The sequence below is a fragment of the Equus asinus genome, chromosome 3, assembly GCF_041296235.1.
Source record: "Equus asinus isolate D_3611 breed Donkey chromosome 3, EquAss-T2T_v2, whole genome shotgun sequence".
In the NCBI taxonomy this organism is placed as follows: domain Eukaryota; kingdom Metazoa; phylum Chordata; class Mammalia; order Perissodactyla; family Equidae; genus Equus; species Equus asinus.
The window spans coordinates 161,647,332-161,665,098 of record NC_091792.1 but is presented as its reverse complement, the minus strand read 5'-3'; the positions used below and the strand labels follow the sequence as shown (position 1 = coordinate 161,665,098).

Here is a 17,767-nt window from a genome sequence, read left to right as displayed (position 1 = left end):
ACACCAAGAGAGTGATCCATAAAAGTTGATAAGTTGGACTTAAAACTTTTCTTCTCCTAGAGACTGGGAAGAGAAATGAAAGACAAGCCACAGACTGAGAAAATATTTGGAAATTACATAATCTAACAAAGGATTTTTAACCAGAATATATAAAGAACTCTCAAAACTGAGTAAGGATGCAAATAAACCCCCCCCCCGAAAAAAGGTGAACAAAAGACTTTAACAGACACTTTGCCGCAAACGATATACAGATAAAAAGCAGGGGCATGAAAATGCCCAATTAGTCCCTAGGGAAATGCAAATTAAAACATGCAATAACACTACGCATCTATTAGTAGAGCTAAAGTGAAATTAACTTTTTTTAAAATCCTGCCAAACCAAGTGCTGGAGAGGATGAGGAGCAGTTGCAACTCATAGACGGCTGGTGGGAATGCAGAATGTACAGCTGCTTGGTACATGGTTTGGAAGTTTTCTATAAGGTTAAACGTGTGTTTACCACGTCGACAAAAATAATCCATAACCAATCTATAAATGAAAATTTGGGTGAGTTTATTCTGAGCTGAAATCTGAGGACCATGGCCCAGGGCCTTTCTTCCCGAAGGAAGAAAGGGCACCAAGGAAGTGAGGTATACAGAGTGGTTATATACCCCCATACAGGACGTTTCACATATGATTGAAATGTCCCTCCCTCAATAGTCACAAGATTGCACAGCACTTGATGGACACAGCAGGTAGTGGGTCTGCTCTCTCAGAGGGCGTAGCAGGAGGCAATTCTGTTGTCTCTGGGCGGTCACAGGTGAGCGCAGCAATCAGTTTCTAGCCTAAGGAAAGATGCTTAATCCTTAAGGAGATGCCAACGTTGGGAGGGGGAGGGAAGTTGCACCTTTATCTCTAGGGCCTTTGTTCTTGCCATAGGGAATATCTAAAGCAGATATACAATGCATGATCAACAGCCTCGGTCAGGCCCTTTTGGAAAGACAAGGTCAGGCCGAATTAGGTTTACACAAAATGGCTTCCTCATATACTCCAATATATCCTATTACTTGCCATTTTTACTTGTCAACCACATGACTCAGCAGACCCATTCTGAGGTCTTTACCCAAGAGAAATAAAAACATGTTTACTCAAATACCTGTGTGCAAATATTTATAGTGGCTTTATTCAAAACCGTCGGGAAGTAGAAGCAGCCAGCATTTCCCAGCTGGTGAGTGGATGAACAGGCACATTCGTGCGATGGAATTAACTACACAGCAGTGAAAACATGTTGTTGACACTCCCAAAACATGGCGGAATCTCACATGCATCGTGCTATGTGAAAGCCAGATGAAAGCCTCCATGAGTACAAGTCCTTCTATGGGACCACCTGGGAAAGGCAAAGTGAAGTAGCAGAAAACATGAGCGGTGGCCCGGGTTTGGAGTGGAGGAAGGCTTGACCACAAAGCGTCTGCTTGGGGAACTGCCTTGTGAGTGTGGTTGTGGTTACATACTTATTTCTCAAAAACTCATAGAACTGTCACCAGAAGGAATGATTTTTATTGCGTGTAAACTTTAAAGTGAGAAATAAGGTTGAGGTACAGCTAAAAGTTAAGGCCGCGTCCCCACCCCCGTCTTCGCCCCGCCCTGCCTCGGCCCCTGCAGTGCTGTCCTAACGTTGTGAGTGCTCTTCTTACTTGTGCTTTCGTGTTCTTACTGTGTGTGTGTAATCATGAGGAAGATAGATGGTGGTTTTGTGTGTTTCAAACGTTTACATAAATGGTACAATACTGTGTGTATCTTTCCGCAACTTGGTTTATTCCTCTCCACATTGTGTTTCTGTTTTATGCACATAGACGTAGTTCATCTGTTTTCACTTCCTGTCTCAGTCAGCTCAGCTGCCATAACAAAATGCTGCAGGGGCAGTGGGGCGGCCTTCAACAACAGGAATTGATTTCTCATTGTTCTGGAGGCTAAGTCTGAGGTCAAGGGGGTGGCCAGTTTGGTTCCCTCGAGGGCCGGCTTCCTGGCCTGCAGACGGCTGCATCTGGCTGTGTGCTCACACAGTGGAGGAGGGGCATCTCTGTTCTCTTTCTTTTCTCATAAAGGCGTTAATCCCATCATGGGGGCCCCATGCTCATGAGCTCATATAATCCTGATCACTTCCCATTGGGCTAGGGCTTCAACACATGAGCCTTAGGGACACAGACTTTCAGTCCATGGCTCCTTGTGCCAGTTCACGTATGATCATTTGTTCCCTGGGAGTCAACCAGAATATTGTGGACTTTTGTTGTTAAAATAATCCATGTTCCCGGGCAGATCCAGTACGTCCCCATTTCCTTGTGTACACACCTGAGACCACACCTGGAAAGGGACTTGCCACCTCTAGGGCACACGCATTGCAGCTTTGTTAACTCCTGTTGTCTCCAGAGACTGTGGCACAGCTGCATCTTCTGCCCTGCTCACTCTACTGGGCCTCCCCGCCCACTTCCAGCTGCTTTGCCAGGGTCAACAGCATCCTCTTCACGGTGAAACCCGGGACCCTTCCCACTCCCATCTTCCCTCATCTTGGGAGGTTTACCATTCGACCACCTGTCCTGATGAAGGCCTCTGCCCCTGAACAGCTGTGAGCCTCCGTTGTCCTGCACTCTGGACATCCGTCTGCTCCTTCCCAGGTGCCACTCCCTCTGCCAACCCCTGTCCACGGGACATCTCTGCCACGGTCCCTTCTCTCCACCATCTCCAGCCATCTCATCCTCTATGATAGCGTTTGCTGGTAACTCTGGGCTCCACCCCCAACCCCGACCTCTTCCCTGACCTATAGACACCGCATCCATCTGCCCCGAGCTCCTCCACTGGGCGGTCTAAGGTGCCTTCCCTGACCTGTGGATGCTGCGTCCACTGCCCCCAGCTCTTCCCCAGCGGAGCCCAGCAGGCTCTGTGGATGGGGCCACTCTGACTGTGACTCACCAGCTCCGGGTAGAATCCAAAGCCCACAGAGGTGCCCTGTGCAGCCAGAGTTCCGGCCGTGGTGCCTCCGACCACCCCGGCCACGCCTGAGCTCCGTTTCTCAGAGGCGCCAGGGTCTCTTCTTCCCAGAAACCCCGTTAGCTGGCATCTCTCTTGTCTTCCCAGACCCATCTCTGATACTACAATGTCCAGAGAGCTCTGCGCTGAGGGGCGTTGCTGGCTGTGCATGGCCTGGCCACCCAGGCAGGCTAACATCTGAACCCGTAACCTGCAGGAGGAGCGAGAGCACCATCCACTGGTGCTGGCAGATTCTCAGCCAGAGCGGCTGTTTCCTATGCAGGAAATGGACAGGCACTAGCCCTGCATGGCTCTGCTGCAGGAGTGGGGCGGGGTTTGGGAGGAGGGACGTTTAGCACAGTCCTCTAGGACGCGGGCCTACAGAGCTTCCCACATTTAGGATGAGCATCTAACAGCGCAGTATCAGGGGTTAGGGTCAAGGGTATTAGGCCCTGGTGACACGGTGTGTAGAACACCTGCCATGTGTCATATGTGCCTTCTCTTGCCTCTCATCTCTAGAGGGGAAACTGAGGCAAGAGTGTGTCTCCCCAATCACAGTGCTGAGCTGTGACGTGGCGCTCTTCCATGAGGGTGGAAATACAGTGGGCTCACTGGGAGAAGATACAGTGTCAGGGAAACTTCCCACCCCTGAGGGCAGGTTCTTTCAGCCCCTACCAAGCTCCCACCAGGGAGGGCGTCCCTCCTCCCAGGCCCTGCCCCAGCCTGCATCGTGCCTGAAGCTGACGGGGCAGACCCCCAGAAGGACCCCGCATGCTCAGAACTGTGCTTCCTCCTAGGCCTCGCCATGTCTGGGTCCCGGACCCCAGAGTCGGCCCTTGATGTAGGGGGAGACTCCTTCACGTCCTCGAGGGAAGAGGATGCTGCCGATGGGATCCAGCACTCCCATCGCATGCTCAGCTTCAGCGACGCGCTGCTGTCCATCATCGCCACTGTGATGGTCCGTGAGGGGCCCCACCCATCTCAGAGCCTGTCCCCACCCAGAGCCTCCACACCCTCTCAAGGCAGCCTTCTGGTGGAGCCCAGCCCAGCACAGACCCTGACCTGAGCCTCAGCAGCATCTTGGGCTCCCCCATACCCCCAGGCAGCTGGGTTGGGGCGAGCAGCCCAGGACTGGCCTGCGTCCCCGACACCATAGCACCCGAGGAGCAGGCAGTGCCCAGTCCAAGAAATGTCCCTCACTTCTTTTGTGTCTTTGCTCTCATAGATCCTGCCTGTGACCCACACCGAGATCTCCCCAGGACAGGTACTTGGGAACAGTCTGCAACACGTGGCGTGAGGGGAGGGTCCAAGAGACTCACTCAGCCCACTGGCCCACTGTGGGCTCCATACAAGGCACATCTGGTTGGGAGGGGCCGGGCGAGGGCGTCTGCTGCCTGCCCTGCAACGCTGGTTAGCCTTCCTGACTGAACTGAGGCAGTGCCCTCCAGGAGAGATTCCAGTACAGGCTGAGAAGGGGGTTTCGAGAGCCACCCCCCATCTGCTCACTGGGGTAGGCCTGTGCCAGGAGGCTGGTCTTCACATGAAGGGAGTGCAGCGAGCGCCACAGGGGAGCTGCCCGGAGGTCTCTGCTCTGTCGTCCCTGGAGTGTCCCTCGTGGTAGGAGCTCGGGGAGCAAAGGGCAGTCTGCCTGCCTAACCAGCAGGTGCAGCAGCTGGCGGCCTCACGGGGAGAGGCTCCCACCTGGGCCTGCTCAGTCCACAGGAACGTGTGTGTTTTATCATTGGAGATAAGTGGGAAACAGTTTTCTAAAGCAGAGTATCCATTTATAGCCGACTTGGAGTATTTCTGTTTTCTAAGTAAAACAGCGACATGGCAACTTAGAAGCTGGACGTGATTTTGGAGGACATTAGGAAGTTTCTGGGCTTGCGTGTGTGAGCATGCCTTGCTTGGCCACCTTGCGTGTGAGTGGGGTATCAGCTCGAGGTGCCGAGGAGCGAGGATGTGCCCGGCTGGGCTCCAGGTTCTGGTCCCAACTCGCGCTGTCAGCTGGGATGCTCCTGGGAGTCACGGGGACTGCCCAGTTTCACGTTTTCATCTGGGGAGGTGGTAACGACACCTCGTAGGGTTTGGGGAGACTCACACAACATGGGTCAAGCCTGGCAGTGGCAGCAGCACACAGCACAGGGAATAAAAGTCCAGTGCCACTGCCTCTGTTCTGGAGCCACCCCTCCACAAGGGGCCTCAGGAAAGCCACGTCCCCACTGGGTCCTCGGTGCTCGCCAGGCTGTGCCTGCTCCAGAACCTTCTGGGGAGTGCCACTGATTTCAGGACAGGGTTGTAGATATGTGAGCATGAGATGAGAAGGTGACAGCACATGAGGCCAGACCTCCTCACTTCTCTGCAGTCAGGGTCATCTTTTTGGAGATTGTCTTTTTATGGAGAAATCATCTCTCTGTACGTGCTCATTGGTTCATGGAGAGAGCTCTAGCCAGAAAGTTCTGTGTGGTCTGGGGACTCCTGCAGAGGAGGCATTGCTGGGATGGGTGAGCCTCCTGAGGAGGTGCCAGTGGTGCACCTGCTGACACGAAGGAGACTAGTCAAGACCCGGACGCCCCCTGATTCAAAACCATGACTGCTCCACTGGGCCACTGGGTCAGAGACCCTCTTGCAGATAAAGACCAATGAAAATGGTAAAGCAGTCAGCTTTCTGTTTTGAGTTTTGGTTGATAAAGTGTGAAATCCCTCCTCACAATTTCAAGGGCCCAGGCTTTGGGTGGAGCTGGTTTTCCCCCTCAATTCCATTCACCTCGGACCTGGGGGAGGAGTCACTGCTCCTGATGGGCTTCACAGCTGTTTTTGAATTGGAACCGTTCCCAGCAACGCTGTTGACTCACCGCATGGCGGCAAGGCCTGTGGCCACTCTGCTCCACCTTGGAGCGGCTCGAGGAAGAATCTCTGCCTCAAGAGCTGGTGTTTGGCAGGGAACTCCACATACAAACCCAAATGCGCATCCAGGATCTGGGCCATCAGTGCATGGAGAAGGGCGTGGACCTCAGTGACAGGGCGACAGGAGGCCTCAGGGACAGGCAGGGTAGAGGCGGAGCGAGAAGGAGAGGCGAGATGCTCCCAGGCACTCCAAGGCCTGGGATGTCTCAGTGCCTGGGGTGGCCGCCAGCTGCCGTGAAGTGAAGCTCTCTGATGGCTGTGCTCTTCTATTCCAGCCATTTGACAAAGGTGTACAGAAACTTCTAGCAACCAGGATTGCCGTCTACCTGATGACGTTCCTCATCGTGACTGTGGCCTGGGCAGCGCACACGAGGTATGGGGTTGGGCTGGGGCTTTTCCTGGTCACGGTCTGCATTTTTGTGACTCGCATAATGTGTACGCCCAGTGGATTCAGCCCCAACCAGGCTGAGGGTCAGCGAGGTGGCCAGTGTGCACTCAAGGCACCAACAAGAGGCCTGTTGGGTGTCTAGCCCCTCACCTCCTTGGAAGAGCTGAGTCCCAAGGGGGTCGGGTCAGTAGGCTGCCCCTCCCCACAGAGTCCTTGCCCCCAGCCTTCGCTTCCTCATCTGCACACAGCAATGACAGGGCCCTGAGATGATGAAGCAGTGACGTGCTCATGCAGGCGTACGCTGGTCAGGCCTGGGCTGCACGCATGGCTGCTGCCTGCTAGACCCCAGAGACCACACAGGCAGGGCATGGGAAAGGCTGGGAGCCACCGCCCTCTGCTACCCGGTAGCTCCATGCAGTGTGTGCAGTCCCTTCATCCTGGTTCTGGGACTCTAGTGAGGAGGATAAGCATGCTCCAGGGACACGTGCTCCAGGGCCAGAGCTTCCTCTTAAGGAGGAAAGGCTTCCTTAGGATCCGAGGGAACATGGCCCCAGAGCTGCAGGGAGCCCCTGAGCCCCCAACCCAGGCCAGGAGGGCACCCATAGATAGAGTTGGGGTGGGAGCATGGGTGGCGATGCCCCTGGTTAACAGGCTGCCTTTGGGAATGAGGTGCTCTCTCCGACTAGGAGTGCTGGGGGTGCGGGCACACCCAGGAGGCTTTTGGGCATTGGCAGCTTGCATTAGAAGTGTCTCCAGTTTTATGTCGCACACTTGTTTTCAGCAGTGACTGTTTCTGGTGGGGATAGGGGATCCTCCCTAAAGGCTTAAGGAAGGGCTTTTCTTTTCTGCCTCCCTTGTTCATGGAGAGCAGGAGGCCCATGGGCTGGCAGGAGCCAGGGGCCCACGGCTGCCCTCTGTATGGTCCTGCTGGTGACTGTGCAGGCCTCTGGCATGGCCAGCTCCCTTTCGGATCAGCAGTGTGGACAGGGCTGTGTAGCACCCTGTTTGTGCACTGGCTCATCAAAGGCCACACCTGCTGCTGGAGGCCCTGCCTCCTGGGCACAGCCTCCTGAGGATCCCCTGGCCCCTGCTGGATGCAGACCTCCCAAGTGGGGAACCAAGGCCCGCTGAGCTCAGCCCAGGAGGGGTCAGAGCCCTGGGATACCATGGAGGGCACGGCCAGGGGGGCGGGGTTGGGAGAAGGATTTTGTTTCCAGACCCGAGTGGAGCCTTGGTGAGCTCTGCTCCTGCCCCAACTCCCCGTTTAGTTCTCTGTCTAGTTCTCTCTTCACATAAAACTGTCTCGCTGTCATCTCAGCGTGTGTTTGATGCTCTTAGACCACGTTCGTCAATGCCACGTCATTTCCTGTTTGTCTTAAATTGTTTAGATTGTTCCAGGTTGTTGCAAAAATAGACGACACGCTTGCCCTGCTCAACCTGGTGAGTTGCTCCTGTCATTTTGGGGGATGATTGCGTCTGTAGCTCTGCCCTCTGAGGTGGAGAGGATGCAGCATCAGCTTCTGTGGTGCCCCTGGGTGTGCAGAGCCTGGAATCCGTCCACTCCCAGGCCTCCCACAAGGCCTTCCCTGTCAGGTGGGCAAGGGCACGTGCTTCCTTGTGGTCTGGGGGTTGGACAGTGACATGTTCTTGGGTGGAGCACTGCCAGCCGGTCCCCCTGGGCAACATGGGCCTGAGTGGCCTGCTCTCCTCCCCTCCTCCTCTTCCCCAGGCCTGCATGATGACCATCACCTTCCTGCCATTCACGGTGAGTAACAGCAATTTCCTCTGCCAATTCCCTTGACACCTCACTGAGTGCCACCCTGGGTCCAGCCTCTGCTGGGCCAGAGGACTCGGAACCTAAGATGTTCCCTTCTCAGAAACTTCGACCAGCTGGGTGGTCTAGGGCATGGACCACACGGTTGCAAAGAGGAGGGAAAGTTCCAGGGAAGCGTGTCCCTGGGGTTTCTAGGCTGGATGGGGGAGAGGAGGCCTCCAGCGGCCCCGAGCAGGGCTTGCACTGACAGAGACACCAGCCTGGGCCTCCTAGGGCTCAATGAGGGTGTCCCCTCCATACTCACTGGTGCTCCCAGCTCCTGCCTGGCCCCCAAGCCCACGGCCTCCTGGCTGTCCCGGGCTCCCCCACAGCATGTGGCCCCCACATACCTCCTTGTCTGACAGCTCCCCCACAGCCTGGCCAACCCCCATTCACACCTGCTGTAACTCACTCTGGGTTCTGACGGAGACCAGTGGTCTGAGCACACGGGGCCGTGTGTCACAGAGAACTGGGGTTTGGGGAATTCTTTATGAGTCTGATGACACTTCAGCTTGAAAGGCTTAAAGCATTCAATAGAATTGCTCTTATGGGATGGGACACCCCCAAGGCTCCAGATGCCCCCGCCCGGAGACAGCTTTACTGCTAGACAGCCCAGTTGAGACCCAGGAGGCTCACAGGGTGGTGCTCTGGGGCCCTGCAGAACCTGGTTTCCTGTGTTTTTCGCTGCAGTTTTCCTTAATGGTGACCTTCCCAGAGGTGCCCCTGGGCATCTTCCTGTTCTGTGTGTGCGTGATCACCATCGGGGCCGTGCAGGTAGGGCCCTTGCCTGCCTTCCCTCCCCACGTGCTGTCCTTTTGGAGCACACATTGTGCACATGTCCTCAGGAGGCTGTGGCCTGCTGGCTGTAGTGAGAGCTGTGCAGACAGGGTGCCCACTTGGAGTGCCTGTTGGGGCCACAGCCAGATGAATTGAGATGCTCAGAGCCTGTGCTTCCTGTGCTGACTTGAAGAGAGAGTGAAATGGGGCCGCCCTGCGTCCTCAGGTGCTTGGCAGGGTGGGGCAGCCCTGAGACCCCCCCAACATGTGGCCTCAGGAGCAGAGCAGGGGCTTCTTGTCCCCTCTCCACCCCAAGAACATCCCATTGTGAGCCTCACAGCAGAACCCTGCCTCTCTGGGGGGTCCCCACCCGCGGCCCCTGCATGTGTGCATGGGAGGAAGGGGGCACTGGTCAGAGGCCTCTGCTCGTGCCCTGCAGCCCGCCTCTCCCACAGGCGCTGATCGTGGTGTATGCGTTCCACTTCCCCCACCTCCTGAACCCCCAGATAGAGCACTGCGCCCACAGGGCCCTCTACCGGCAGCACATCCTGGGCATCATCCTTCGGGGCCCGGCACTGTGCTTTGCAGCGGCCGGATTCTCCCTGTTCTTCTACCCAGCGGTGAGTGCGGGGAGCGGAGGAGGGGAGGGTGACTGTGTTGGGAGCAGACGCCCCAGGAGGGTGGGAAGGGGGCGGCACACTGAGGAGCCAGCCAGCCTTGTGTGGGGGAGGGGCAGGGCTGTGCCAGGGTTGCCCAAGGGCCACCAGGCAGCCAGTAGTTTGGCGCCCAAGGTGCCCAGGAGCACAGCTGGAGGGAAGAGGCCCTGGGACCTGCCCTCAAGGTGAGGAGTCACTACCCTCGGAGCCAGGCCCAGTGAGAAAATGCACCGTCCAAGGAGGGGCAGGGCACTGACAGCTGTGACTCACCCCATGATTCCCCAAGCGGGCAAAGCTTTAAGACTCAAGGGCACCTGGAGTGGGCTTTGCTTGTTCTTTTGGTGGACGAGGAGCCTGCATGAAGCTGCCAGAGCAGCCCACAGCACGTGGCCTCTGGGTGGGGTCGGAGCCACCATGCCCTGACGAGGGACGCCCCCCAGTCACCTCAAGAGACACCATAGCAGGCAGGGAACCAATGCAGATGGACGTCGTGCCATCCTGAGGATGCACGCGGGGAGGAGCCACCCAGAGAGGGAGAGAAAGCGAAGGAAGAAAGTTCCAGAACTAGAAGAGGAAGCTGGAGAAGTGTAGAACACAGGAGGGAAGCCGTGAGCAGAAGGCGCCCGGGTCTGGAGCCCAGGAAGCTGAGCCTGGATGAGGCCCAAGTGGAAACGGGAACATGACGGCAGGGTGGTAGTCAGCACGCTTCTGTCCCTGGCGACAGTTCTGTGGGCTCCGCACTGGTCCCTTACAGCACGAGGCAGCTCCGAGCCGTCCTGGCCCAGGCGCAGAGGTCAAGGTCAGCTGATGCCCCTTTTGAACTGCAGCTGATTTAATAGGAACATCGTTCTGGTGACGCTTCCGTCGTGCTGGGAGGAGGGGAATGGTTGTGGCGGCTGCAGGTGGCCCCATGAGTAAAGAGGACTCGCACCCGGAGCGTCACTCGTCATGAGAAAACAAGTGGTGGCTGTCCTAAACGTCTAGTAAGCGTTTCAACAGAATTTCAAGTTTGAAACAAACAAACAGGCAGGGGAGGGCTGCAGAGCATCGTCCCTCGGGACAGAGTGGCCGGCGGGTCAGCCCAGGGTGGGTGGGGAGGTGGATGCTGGCGTCCTGGGCAAGGGGCAGCCTCGGCCTCTGTTCACTTTCCTCAGATGTGAGCGTGTTCTTCCTGGCGGGAGGGCTGCTGCAGGGCGCTCAGGCCGGACAGGGCGTCCTCGCCCATGCCCTACAGCGAGCGGTCCCCAGTGGACAGGGCGGGGCCAGTGAGGGGATGCACTGAGAGACGGAAGTCAGGTAAGGGCAGTGGGCTGAGGCCACATCCGAGTCCTGATTTCAGGAAGGACTCTGTGCCCGTGGTCATGGATGGCGGGAATTGTTTGGACGAAGGCCGGGGCCGGAGGGACGATGAGGGCCGTCATGCGGAAGATCAAGGGGACAGCTGGGATGTGCGGGCGGCCTTAGTGAGGAGGAGTGAGTAAAGCTGAGGCCTGCAGGGGCCGTGCCCTCGGGCAGGGCCTGGATGCTGGACTCTGGAAGGACTGGGGTGGGTGGGCCCTGGAGTCTGAGTCAGGAGCCTGGGCTGGGCAGGTGGTGCCCAGTGTGCTGGGGGCCCAGCAGGCGCCTGGGCAGTGACGGTGCCCTGGTGGACGATGGCATCGGGGGAGGAGGGTCCTCTGTGGGGCTGGGAGGTCCCGAGCAGTCAGCAAGCCTGTAAGCGCTCCATGATGGAGCAGTCAGTTCTGTCCACCTCCCCCAACAGAGCGGTCAGTTCTCTTCTTTGCTGCATTCTTCACCTCTTTCTCTCTGTTCCTCCTCCCCTGCAGTGGGGGTCAGACCCCTCCACCCCTCACCTCCACTCCTTGCCTCCTTGCCTGGGGCCCCACGCTCATCACCACCTGTGAGACACGCGCCAGAGCTTCCTGACCCCCCGGGCATCCCCTGCAACCTCCCAGCAAGCCCACGGCCCCCATCCTCCCAGGTGTCTTTGCCACACCCTTCCCTCATCTGGGACGCTGTGCTGGGTCCACCCTCCAGGTCCAGCCCCTTCACACTGCCCTGGTCCAGGCTGTCCTGACCTCCCCCCAGTCCACCTTCCTCCCACGGTGACACTCACAGGTCCTGGGAGCTCTCACGCCAGCACCCGGCAGCCTGCACCTCCCACCTGCCTCCCCAAGGACTGAGGTTCTCTCTTGCACTGTTCCATTTCCTCCTTTTTTCCTCCTATTCTGTAGCACCATCTCCTGCTTATCCTGCAGTGGTCACCGTCTGCGTCCTTCTAGAATCTTTTGCTTTTACCTGTCACGCGCCTGGGAGGTGCCTCCCTCACTGTGTGTTTGTTGAATGAGGTGTGTGGTCCCGTGAAGCGGGGAGACTGGGTTATAAACAGACCTCTCCCCCCACCCCATCTGCGAGGTGCCCATTGCCTCCCTGAGTTGTACATCATGCATCAGGCGACCTTGAAGTACTTGGTGTGCAGGACAGAGGGGAGGGAGCCCTCCACTGAGGGCAGGGCGGCTGGGGTACAGGCTGCACTGTGGGGGCGCAGCAGCCGCAGGGTGACCAGAGCCTTCGTGGGACTTGCTCGCCTGCACCAGCCTGAGGCCCACACTTCAGAACCCAGAGCAAGGGCACCTACTGCAGGTGGCTGCCTGGGGACCCAGGAGACACTACCAGCCGCCCTTCTTGTCCCTTTTTAAATAATCTAGTATAACATAAGATTTATCATTGTGACCACTTTAAAGAGTGCAGCTTTGTGGCACTGATGTCATTCACGTTGCTATGCAGCCATCGCCTCTGTCTGGTTCTAGAACTTTTTATCACCCTGCACAGAAACCCCGTCTCCATTGCCAGTCACTCCCCATCTCCCTCCCTGTAGTCGCTGGACACCACTGTCCTACTTTCTGTCTCTAGATTTGCCTGTTCTGGTTATCTCATATAAGTGGAGTCACAAAACATGAGGCTTTTGTGACTGGCTTTTTTCACTCATAACGTTTTCAAGGTTCGTGCACACTGCAGCACCTCAGTGCTGCGTTCCCCTGCGTCCCCAGTGGTCCTTGTGTGGATGGACCTCGTGCTGTTTGTCCTTCGTCCATCCGTGGACTTGCGGGTCGCTTCCACATCTCAGCTGTTGTGAATAGTGCTGCAGTGAACGTGGGTGTACAGATCTCTCTTCAGGACCCTGTTTTCAATTCTTTCGGGTGTCTACCCAGAAGTGGGATTGCTGGGTCACATGGTAATTCTGTTTTCATATTTTTGAGGACCCTCCATACTGTTCCTCACGGTGCTGCACCGTTTTACACGCCCAGCAGTCCACAGGGTCCCTGTTTCCCCACGTCCTCGCCAGCACTTGCTGTTTCTGGTCTTCTGAGAGTGGCCGTCCTCCTGGGAGTGAGGTGGCATCCTGTGGTGGTTTGGATTTGTGTTTCCCTGATGGTTATTGATGCCGAGGATCTTCTCATGTGTTTATTGGCCATTTGTGAATGAGAAATGTGTCCTCCGAGCTCTGCCCATTTCTGCATGGGGCTATCTTTCTTTGTGGAGGTGTGAGGTCTCTCCGTGTTCTGGATCCTGGACCCTTACCAGGGAGGTGGTTTGCAGACATTGTCCCCATCCTGCGAGTCGTCTCTTCGCGTTCCTGATGATGCTCTGCCATGCAGACGTAGAACTCACCTGTTTTTTCTTCTGTGGCTCATGCTGCCCTCCTTTCGCAGCCCCTTGCTTCAGGGTAGGATTCTGGCTCCAGCCCCCTTCGGAGGAGGCACCATGCCCCCCTGACATGTCGTGTGTCTCCTGCAGTCGTACCTGCTGATGGCGATGGTCATCTTCCTCCCCTACTTCAGCAAGGCCGCCAGCTGGTGCAGAGGCAGGCTGGTGGGTAGGTGCCGGTGGGCTGGCGTGTGGGGCCTTGGTGCTGCTTCCAGAGCCTGTGGAGCAGCTGCGACCACCAGGCATCCCTGCGGGGTCCCCTCCTCTGGCCTGTGGGCTCCCAGCCCCCGAGGGCTTGACCAGTTCCTCCCTCCTGGTATATCCACAGGCCCCCCGGAACTCCCAGCTCCCAGCGTGGAGTTCTTCACTTTTGACCTGCACGAGCCTCTCAGCAAGGAGCGGGTGGAGGCCTTCAGCGACGGGGTCTATGCCATCGTGGCCACTCTCCTCATCCTGGACATCTGGTGAGGACCACACTTGGGCCGCCTCAGGCTTGATGGAGGGGGTCCCCGGCCTGCCTCTCTGCGAAGTGTCTCCCATCCTCCAGTCCCACAAAGGCATGAGGTCTCCTGGTGCCACCTCCCCCGGAGGAGGAGTCCCACCCGGGGCAGAGCTCCCAGAGCCGGGGGTCTCCCTGCCAGCAGTCCCCACCTGTGAGCAGGGCCGGGGTGGGGCATGCCAGGGAGGGTCCCTGTCCTGTCCTGCATCTGTCTCCCGCCCACATCCTCCGCTCTGCTTTGGCCTCATTCCTTCCCTTCACTGTTCGCTCCTCTGCTCTGCCTGACCCACCTCTTCCGTCCGTCAGCCTTCTGATCTTAGGTACCGTGTTTTTATTTCTGTGCGTTTTATTTGCTGCTTTTCCAAACTTTCCATCCTTTTTGACAGTCGTATTTCAGTGCGTTCCTATTGCATTACATGTCAGAGCACTCTGGTTCACGTTCCCTATCTGATAATCTGAAGTCTCGATTCTCTTAATTCTCTTGGTAGCTTTTTCCTACTGTGACTTGAGAATTCTTAAAAATTGGGAGCAAACGTTCATGGATACTGATCTCTGAGCTAGACCTAAGCCCTGCAACCAGGGCCACACTATCTTGGGCCCCTCGCCGAGTAGCTGCACAGAGTGGCTGCAGTTAGGGACTGGGGGGGTGGCATCTTCCCTCCACCCAGAGCCACAGCCACCCTCCCTGCCAGCCCCAAGGACCCGGGTGGGGGTCTCCAGGCAAGCCCCGAGGCTGTCTCCTATCTCCACCTTCAAACCCTCGAAGTTCCAGCTCCCCCCACACACATGCAGCTGCCGTTGTGAGGACAGTGTCTCAGGCTGCACCCCCCTCAGTGATAAGAGGACACCACCACTGTGCGCTCTGGGCTGTGCAGTTGGGGGCAGTAGCCCCCACGACCCCCATGAGAGGGAGAAGCCAGGGAGCCGGCTTTTGCTCAGAATTGCTCTTTACAATAAAGTTTGGCCCTGGACTCTGACAACTATGGAGGCAAGCCCCCCTCAGATCTGCAGAACCACTCCCCAAGTGGACAGGCAGCTGCAGGAGGGTGGACAGACCACACAAGCCTACCCTGGGGTCTCGTGGGCAGGGCTGCCACTTAGTGACGAAGAGACAGGATGCAGTTAAGTTTGAGCTTCAGATGAATGACACAAAATTGTTTAAAATACTAGGTGTGTAAATAGACATAGTAAAATGAAAACTCGTGTGCTGAAGTCCACGTCATTCATCTGAAATTCAAGCATGCCAGGGGCCAGGTGGCCTTCACGGCTCGGACAGGGCAGGGCTGCAGCCCTGACCAGACACCCTGTGGTGAGGCTGCCACCAATGCCGTCTGTTCAAATCCCCAGTGAGGACAACGTCCCGGACGCCAAGGACGTGAGGGAGAAGTTCCAAGGCAGCCTGGTGGCAGCGCTGAGCGTGTATGGGCCGCACTTCCTGGCGTACTTCGGCTCCTTCGCCACAGTGGGCCTGCTCTGGTTCGCCCACCACTCACTCTTCCTGCACATCCGAAAGGCCACACAGTCCATGGGCCTGCTCAACACACTCTCGCTGGCCTTCGTGGGTGGCCTCCCGCTGGCCTACCAGCAGACCTCGGCCTTCGCCCAGCAGCCCCGCGACGAGCTAGAGAGCGTGCGCGTCAGCTGCGCCATCATCTTCTTCGCCAGCATCTTCCAGTTTGCTATCTGGACCACAGCCCTCCTGCATGAGAGGGAGACACTGCAGCCCTCCGCGCGATTTGGGGGCCGGGAGCACGCGTTCATGTTTGCCAAGCTCGCACTGTACCCCTGTGCCAGCCTGCTGGCCTTCGCGTCCACCTGCTTCCTGAGCAGGTTCAGCACAGCCATCTTCCACCTCATGCAGATTGCTGTGCCCTTCGCCTTCCTGCTGCTGCGTCTCCTTGTGCGCCTGGCCCTGGCCGTCCTGCAGGCTCTGCGTGACCTCCGCCTGCCAGAGCCTGGGGGCGAGGATGACTCGAGGGCCCCACTCCTCCCTGCTGCCTGCTAGCTCGAGGTCCCACCCACCCCAGCCGGAGGCCCAGATGTCAGCCCAGTGGCCCGAGCTTGGGTGCTCCTCTCATCGTGACATTTCCTGTTCTACTCAGTCCACAGGCGGCTCTCCACTCCTGCAGAGGAGCTTCACAGCTTTGCGTTGCTGTTGTGCCCATCTCTGTCCCCCAGGCCCACATCCTCTGTCTCCGTCAAGCTAAGACAAGCCACATGGGGGCTGGCATTCAAGTGTTTGTTTCCAGGGGCAGCTGGGGCGCCCACAGCCTCGGCCTTCTGGGGGCGTGGGTGCACATGTGGCCCTGGGTCCTTGACAGGCAGTGCAGCACCCCTGGATGTGGCTCAGCTCACTGTGGCCCACCCCCTCAGCATGCAGAGCTCCCTGGTGGCTGCTGGGCTGCCAAACCATCCCTCCTCTCACTCTGGTCATTAGGCACAGAGAGAGACAAGAGCAGCAGGATGGCAGCGCCCAGACTGTATTGTCCTGGATATAAATTATGGTCACATTCAGGTATAAGTTACACACGAGGGACAGCGCAGAGCCCACGCAGCCCCACCTAGCACACAGATTTGCTTAAATACAGCGGACAGTCACCCTAACCACAATTTACAGACAATTCCTATAGACGGAAATCAACAGCAGGGCCTGCAGAGCAAAAACTAATTACACCACTGGGGACTGGGGGACGCGACCACGAGGAATGTGCATCTGTGTGCGGGAGGCACGTGACAAGAACATCCACCACAAATGCTGTTACAGTGCATTGGTTTGTGCGGTTTTGGCAGAAGCTTTTGGGTCACAGGGCTGGGCGGGGCCTGACCTGAGGTTGAAACCAAACTCAGGGCAAAGCCGTGGCTGAGGGGTGTGAGGGCCCAGCCCGGCTGGCAGGTGCCAGGCAGAGGGGAGAACTGGGAAGGGTGAGGATTTGTGAATCCCTCCTTTGGGGCCCTCAGGAGACCTCCCAGGCAGGTAGTTCAGGTTTGGTCAGGGTCCTCCTGGGATCTGAGGTGTGACTCTGGGCTTAGGGGAGACGTAGTTGCCAGCAGCCCACCCGGCAGCCTTGTCCCACATCCCACGTCCCACAGTGCTGGGTCTCCACGTGGAGAAGCACTGAACCCGCAGAAGTCCCATCTGCTGAGCGGACACTGGCAACTGGCACGTTGAGTGATGGCAAACAGAACACAGAGTGCTGAGTAGATCCTGGGGTGATTAAAGCTGGCTCCTCCACACTTCACTCCACTACCTTCCTCTGGGCCTCCAGGGCCCCGGCTGGTGTGGGTTTGCTTCTGGTCCCTTCCAGGCGCACTCTTCACAATGGTGGCCAAGCCCACCTGGCCCCCCTCTCCCCAGGTGCAGCCCTGTCACTCTGGCGCCACCAGCCAGGGTTGGGACGAGGCCCAGCCAGCCGCCTGGGCCCTGCATCCCATGCAGCTCGCCTGCGGTGACGAGCAGCAGAGAAGGCACCTTCCGCCCAAGACACACAGCAGGTGGCCCCACCCAGCCCTCACTGGTGAAGCAAGGCCAGAGGAGCTAGTGGCTGGGGCATCCTGTGTCTGTGCTGGGCACACCCAGAGCCCACGGCGCCAGCTGCTGTGTCAGAACATCCAGGGGGATGGCCTGAGGAACACAAGATGAAGTCCAGCACCACCCAGCTGGAAGGGCTGAGGGTGGTGGGGGACACAAAGGGAGGAGTGCCCCTCCTCCAGGCGGCGAGCGGACTGGCCAGCTGGAACCCTGTGCCCACCCCAGTCACTGGTGTGGAGACGGGGGAGGAAATGCCTGCTACCCACCCAGCAGTTTCCATGGGGCTCGGGGACAAGGGGGAATCGCCCTGAGTCAGGGCTGCAAGGAGGTCCATCCACCTGCCAGCGCTGCTGCAGGACGGGCACAGGCTGCTCCAGTACCCTCCTCTACCTGGGGTCCCCCCTAGGGGTATAGGCACCCCATCTGCTCAGGCGTCCTTGGGGGTCCCGGCCTTCCTGGGCTTCTGCTTGGCCTTCCTGAGCATGTGGAC

The 17,767-nt window shown here is 57.7% G+C and overlaps 2 protein-coding genes across 17 annotated transcripts in view; one reads left to right on the top strand and one right to left on the bottom strand.

Annotated features, from left to right (window-relative positions):
- TMEM175 (transmembrane protein 175) overlaps window positions 1–16,987 on the top strand; it is a 27,813-nt gene extending 10,826 nt beyond the window's left edge. For 4 of the 8 annotated variants that reach the window (XM_014832171.3, XM_014832166.3, XM_014832172.3 and 1 more), the window contains 10 exons: window positions 3,798–3,958; window positions 4,226–4,264; window positions 6,183–6,280; window positions 7,684–7,735; window positions 8,025–8,060; window positions 8,799–8,882; window positions 9,341–9,505; window positions 13,340–13,418; window positions 13,578–13,713; window positions 15,096–16,987. In XM_014832171.3, the coding sequence (XP_014687657.3) occupies window positions 3,806–3,958; window positions 4,226–4,264; window positions 6,183–6,280; window positions 7,684–7,735; window positions 8,025–8,060; window positions 8,799–8,882; window positions 9,341–9,505; window positions 13,340–13,418; window positions 13,578–13,713; window positions 15,096–15,753 (1,500 nt within the window). In that variant the 5' untranslated portion in view covers window positions 3,798–3,805 and the 3' untranslated portion in view covers window positions 15,754–16,987. Of the gene's footprint in view, window positions 1–2,403; window positions 2,649–3,797; window positions 3,959–4,225; window positions 4,265–6,182; window positions 6,281–7,683; window positions 7,736–8,024; window positions 8,061–8,798; window positions 8,883–9,340; window positions 9,506–13,339; window positions 13,419–13,577; window positions 13,714–15,095 lie in introns of those variants that run through there. The other 4 variants (XM_070506433.1, XM_070506431.1, XM_070506432.1 and 1 more) reach the window with 3 other exon arrangements.
- Window positions 529–17,767, bottom strand: part of DGKQ (diacylglycerol kinase theta) — a 29,555-nt gene continuing 12,316 nt past the window's right edge. For 6 of the 9 annotated variants that reach the window (XR_011502398.1, XM_070506423.1, XM_070506424.1 and 3 more), the window contains one exon: window positions 16,973–17,767. Coding sequence is in view for 6 of the 9 variants with exons in the window: in XM_070506423.1 (XP_070362524.1) it covers window positions 17,705–17,767 (63 nt within the window). In the remaining 3 variants the exon portion in view is untranslated. Of the gene's footprint in view, window positions 822–16,972 lie in introns of those variants that run through there. The other 3 variants (XM_070506426.1, XM_070506425.1, XM_070506428.1) reach the window with 3 other exon arrangements.